This window comes from Camelina sativa, chromosome 20 (assembly GCF_000633955.1).
Source record: "Camelina sativa cultivar DH55 chromosome 20, Cs, whole genome shotgun sequence".
NCBI lineage: Eukaryota > Viridiplantae > Streptophyta > Magnoliopsida > Brassicales > Brassicaceae > Camelina > Camelina sativa.
In genome coordinates this window covers 15,108,998-15,115,469 of record NC_025704.1, presented here as the reverse complement: position 1 = coordinate 15,115,469, position 6,472 = coordinate 15,108,998, and the positions used below count along the sequence as shown (strand labels likewise).

General features: G+C 28.4%; 1 protein-coding gene across 1 annotated transcript in view; it reads left to right on the top strand.

The window, feature by feature from the left end:
- Window positions 6,301-6,472, top strand: part of LOC104770869 (nitrile-specifier protein 5) — a 1,908-nt gene continuing 1,736 nt past the window's right edge. The window contains exon 1 of the mRNA XM_010495332.2: window positions 6,301-6,448. Within this exon, the coding sequence (XP_010493634.1) occupies window positions 6,419-6,448 (30 nt within the window). The 5' untranslated portion in view covers window positions 6,301-6,418. The remainder of the gene's footprint in view (window positions 6,449-6,472) is intronic.

Below are 6,472 nucleotides of genomic sequence, written 5' to 3'. Positions count from 1 at the left end.
TTTTTTTTTTTTTTTTTTTTTTTTTTTTTTTTTTTTTTCTTTTCTTTTTTGCTGATTGTTTGATTAAAAAAATAGTAAAAACTCTATTATTTAATGGATCAATTACTGAATTTGGGTTTTTTTCTGAGATTCTTATGAGTTTAGGACTAATCGTCCGGATTCACGGAATTAGGCATTTTAATATTCATAAAAAGACGAAATTGCTCTTATAAACAATTCTTTCTATTTCACAACTCTTTCTCTCTCGCCTACCAACCGCCGTGAATGGTCAGATCTGATTATCTCCCCTTCTAGGTAATTTATTCATTTGATTCGTAAAAATCGAAGGAAATTTTGATTGGTTCAGTGTTATGATTTGAAACTCTTAGGTTCATTAGATATTATCTCCTTAGGGTTTAAATTTCTTTATGCAAAACAAAATAGAGATTGAGAGAGGTTTTGTGTTTAATGGATTAGAGAAGCTACATTTTTGGATTTATTGGATCAGAGAAGGCATAGTTTTGATTGAAAGATGTTTTGTGTTTTGGAGTCCAAATAATTGGTGTTGATTGGCGGCAGAAAAAAAGTTGTTGTTGTGTCATAAAGAGAAGGAAGGAGAAGATACATAGGGGCAAAACTGAAATTTTATCTAAACCAAAAATACATATATTTGAGAGTCTGACAATTAACCCTAATTTAAAAGATTTGGTCCAACAAAGGCCAAAATCAATAAGTATCCCAGTATTTAATACTTGAAAATTTAATAAACACTATAATGTTATGAAAGTCAAAAATAAGAGGAGAGCGCAAAGTCACAAAAGAATGTATGCATGTGATAAATGTTACGTAACTTATGTGGAGTCCATCATCACTATGCAAGCAGAATAACTTATTTTTTTACTTCTATAAATAGAACGATGAATCATTCATTTTTAAGATAGACGAATACGATTTACGAACTTCAATTATAGAAGAAGTTTAAACTATGTCTCTCGTCTCTTTCTTTATTTGGTATCCCGATCCTTCTAGGGATATGAATTTCACACTATTATTTATATTTATATTCACCATAAAATCAAACATTTTTTATAACACGTTATCAGCATGATCATTCTATGATCTGCCAAAAATATATATTTATAATCTGTATGTTATTATATCGGGCGGTATGTCGCCTTGTTAAAAAAAAAGAGATTTATTTTCTATTGGGTGTTCAAAACACCATAAATTATATGTAACTATAGTGAAAGATATTCCGCCCCTATAAGTAATTATTGAAATAGCTAATTTACGTACCATAATAATGGACGGTTCAGCCGCCGATAATGTGGATGACTCTATCAGCATAAATTATATATTGTTGTAATGTGGATGACTCTGTCACCACTATATTGCCGTTAAATTATATTTATATTATAGATAATATATAAGGAGGCTCAGCCACCTAAGCCACCTGACAAAAATGAAGAGATACTTAGTTCTGAAGTATCGTATCTAAGTGCAATTAGAGCTCATATGTATCTTGCAAATTGTACTCGACCTGATATATCATTTTTATTAATCTTTTGGCTAGATTTAGTTTGTCTCATACACGTAGACATTATAATGAGATTAAACATGTCTTTCTTTATCTTCAAGGGACTATTGATTTAGGATTATTTTACCATAATAATTTAAATGTTCAAATGATTGGTTATACATATGCAGGATATCTGTCATATCCACACAAAGCTCTTTCACAAACAGTGTATGCACGATTGGAGGCACCACTATATCATGGCGTTCTCAGAAGCATACGTTTGTAGCTACTTCTTCGAATCATGCTGAAATTATCGCACTTCATGAAGCAAGTAGAAATTGTGTATGGCTAAGATCTATAAGTCGACACATTAAATCAAGTAACAGAATTCGTCAAAATATAGAACCATCTATATTATATAAAGACAATGATGTATGTGTTGTTCAGACAAAGGAAGGGTATATCAAAATGATATAACCAAACATATCCCTCCAAAGTTTTTTTCATACACCCAATAACTCGTGAAGAATAAAGACATTGAAGTAAGATATGTTCGATCATCCAAAAATTATGCATGTCTCTTCACCAAATCCTACCCACGACTATGTGGAAACATGTCTATAACATTGGAATGCGTCGTCAACAAGATTTGTAAGATGAGATCTTGATCAGTCGAAAGAGAGAGCTTGCGAAATTGTACTCTTTTACCTTACTAAAGTTTTTTTCCCATTAGAACCTAGAAAAGTTTTTAACAAGACAACATAGAAACTTCGCAGACATTATGACACTGGTTTCCAAAGAAAAGTGTTATGAAAGTTAAAAATATGAAGAGACCGCAAAGTCACGAAAAGATGCATGCATGTGATTAATGTTACATAACTTATATGCAGTCCATCGTCACTATGCAAATATAATAATTTATCTTTTTACTTTTATAAATAGAATAATGAATCATTCATTGTAAGATACACAAATACAATTTACAAACTTCAATTATATAAAAGTACTAGATTAGGACCCGCGGTATACCGCGGGACAAAATTATTTAACTAAAATATTTAAATTATAAGTTGTATTTGTTGGTTAAATATGCTATAATTATATAATAATTGTTAAATAAATCATATAATACCACAACATAATTTTTTTACATAATATTTATTTAATCAATTTAATTAGATATGTCTATTCTCTGATATCGACAGTGTTAACAATATAATGAAATGATGTTTTACCTATGTAACACCGAATTAATGATATTTTTATTTATATAAATATCAATAAAAATCCGTCCGGCTATATAACCATGTCCCGCTATATAACTCTGTCCCGAGATATTTTAACTCACACTATATCATCTTAATTTTTAATATTTATTGTGTATCTACAGTATAATATTTATCATATTTAACTTTTTAAAAGTTTTAAATATTTTTCATAATAAACCTTTTAAAAATCTTTAAAATAAAGAACCGGAATAAATCAAATAAAAGTTTTTAAAGTTTGAATGCCTGATAAAATCAAGCTTTCTATTCATTTGTATTCATAATCATTTTGGTCTCTTTTATAGTATGACTCTAAATCATTGCACAATTTTTTAGACGATGTGGGATATTGTACCCGTATTATTTATTCATCTATTGAGTAATATATGTCCGTTTTTAAAATTTTGAATTACATCATATACAGGAAAAAATCATAATTTTTATTAACTAAATGTATTATAAAATAATTCAAGATAATTTAAATATAAATTCAAATAAAAATGAAAGTGAATCATATATTTATGTTTGAATGAGGTAGAAAGATTTCCTTATTTTTAAAAATCTTACCTATAATTAATTTTGAAATTTTGGTAACTACTATTAAAGTCATTGCATTAAATGTAAAAACTTTCCAAAAAAATATTTTGAGCAAAAACTGCTGCAAAAATACTAGTATAGATTAACTATTTCTTTTTATTCAGTATAAAAATTATTATTTATATTTATATTCACAACCAAATTAAACACTTTTTATTACCTATACAATAATAATTTGAAATTTTTATGCGGAACAAAGTTATTGCTAACTTAGAGGATGGGTTATAAAGGTTAAAACTTAAAAGTACATAAAACTGCCACATTTGGTCGGAACCTATAGCATTATTCACCAGATTCCAATTGTTGTCTACGTGCATCTCACATTTTTTTCTGTTTTTTATTTCTTTTTCACCATAAGCTTTTCAGCCTTCTCTTCTCTCTTGTTTTTTTTTCTTTTGTTTCTGAATAATTAAAAAGTCGCATGTGACCCTCTGCGCTAAAGGGAATTCATAAATCATAAAGATAAGCACCGCCACGTGTACACGTAATCCACCCGTGGATTTCGTATCGTCTTCCACAGTTACACCTCTATTCAGTTATTCATAATTTATTCAAAACATGGGAAAAACCATTTTATTAGAGGCAAATTTTCAAAAATAATCAAAAGCATCATATTCGAAAAATATCACAACTTTTTATGTTTATGGTATTGTTTAAGAAACTAAAACTTTTGATAATATTTCTGAAACATTAAATTAATAATCATACTTTTTGTAATAAAATTTGTAAATATGATATTCACGAATTTCCCTTTTATTATCCAGAAATGATAAGTGAAGAGTAGTTTGATTGATTTTGTTTATCATTTTAGTTATTTTTTTCTTATAATATCTTTGTTAAATTTTATTCGAATTGATAACTATGACAACTAATCTATACTAGTATTTTTGCAGCAGTTTTTTCCCAAAAATACTTTTTGGAAAGTTTTTACGTTTAATGCATTGACTTTAATATTAGTTACCAAAATTTCAAAATTAATTATAGGTAAAATTTAAAAAAATAAGGAAATCTTTCTACCTCATTCAAACATAAATATATGATTCCCTTTCATTTTTATTTGAATTTATATTTAAATTATTTTGAATTATGCTATAATACATTTAGTTAATAAAAATACGATTTTTTCCTGCATATGATGTAATACAAAATTTTTAAAACAGACATATATTACTCAATAAATGAATAAAAATATGGATATAATATCCTACATCGTCTAAAAAATTTGGGCATACTATAAAAGAGACCAAAATGATTCCGAATACAAATGAGTAGAAAGCTTGATTTATCAGGCAATCAAACTTTAAAAACTTTTATTTGGTTTATTCTAGTTATTTATTTTAAAGATTTTTAAAAGGTTAAATATGAAAAAATTTAAAACTTTCAAAAAGTTATATATGATAAATATTATACCGTAGATACACAATAACTATTAAAAACTAAAATGATATAGTATGAGTTAAAATATCTTGGGACGGAGTTATATAGTGGGATGGATTTTATCGATATCTATATAAATTAAAAAATATCATTAATTCGGTGTTGAAGAGGTAAAACATCATTTCATTATTTTGTTAACACTGTTGGTATCAAAGAATAGACATATCTAATTAAATTGATTAAATAAATATTATATAAAAGATAAATTATATTGTAGTATTTTTTTTAACACTTCCTTTCCATTCATTGATTCAGAATCTTAGACAAGAGTTGATACATTAGAATTACACCAACACTGAGCAAATCAAAATACACATCCACAAATTCATAACCTATCAATAAAAAGAACGATAGAGAAGCGACTTTCCACGATGCTTTTAACGAAGCCTTACTCGCCAACAGATTATTAAACCTGTTTCTTTCCCTCTCTAGAATCAGTCCCAAAATTATGAGATCGTCGTTCTTGGCTATCTTCTCATGGAAGAAATTCCATAGTTGTCTTATATCACTGGTGATCCTCAAAATCTTCTCTTGCATTATTTCTTCAAGTCTCCATAGAATAGTTATGCCTGGATCCCACAATCACCAATCAATATGCCATAACACTATGTGGACTTTATACTCAATCCCTTCTAGAGATGGGGATTGTGGAAATCGGTCATCATAAAAAATTAAGAGATTTTTCACGGAGAGAACAGGCTCGTCGTGTGTTAATCCAGGAGACGAATACATTTTAACGAACCATGAATGAAGAGCCTCGCAATACGGAGGAATATACTAGAAACGAAAGTGCTTCCAAATCGAAATTACATAAACAATTTGCTTGAGATAACACCAGTTAATACCCCCTGTTTCTCGATTTGGCGGCGATTCTTCACGAAACTGAGAATCGAGTGTGAACACAAACACAAGCGTTGCCAACATCCAGAAAAAGGAGATCTATCGGAAAGAATTCCGATATAATTGGCTGTCTCCTATGGCAAATATCAAAAACAGGAGAAAAACAAATTAAAAACTAAGAGAACCACCGGCAAATGCAGGCGGCCCGTAAAAGCCGATGGAAAAAACGGTTGTGTAGATCGCCTTCTGTGTCGCAGAGAGAGACGAGAGAAAAAGGTATATATTGTAGTATTATATGATTTATTTAATAATTATTATATAATTATAACATATTTAACCAATAAATTTAACTTATAATTTAAATATTTTAGTTATAAATAATTTTGTCCACAATGTACTGCAGGTCCTAATCTAGTATATATATAAAAGAGTGGGCAAATTTTCACACAAAAAAAAGGGTGGGCAAATTTAATAATTTAGTGAAGATTTTTTTCTTAATACGGATCCAAATAACAATCATATTATTTTTTGAAACTGCCACAATTAAAAATGGTAACGTATCTCCATTTTATTTTTCTTTTCCAACAATGGAAGGTTTCGTAAGAGAAATCTTAATTTACTTTGTATATTTTTAATTAATGCATCGTGGTCCCGTGACACCACATTCGCCTATATAAGTAAAGTATACACGCAATATCAAGAAACAAACCATAGCCATAAAATTTTGATCTATCAGAGTTTCTTAAAGATAATATTTTTTGGTGTGAAGAACAAAGAAAAAATGTGTCCGGTGGAGAACAAATGGGTCAAGGTAAAAATTCAATCTTAATTTCAA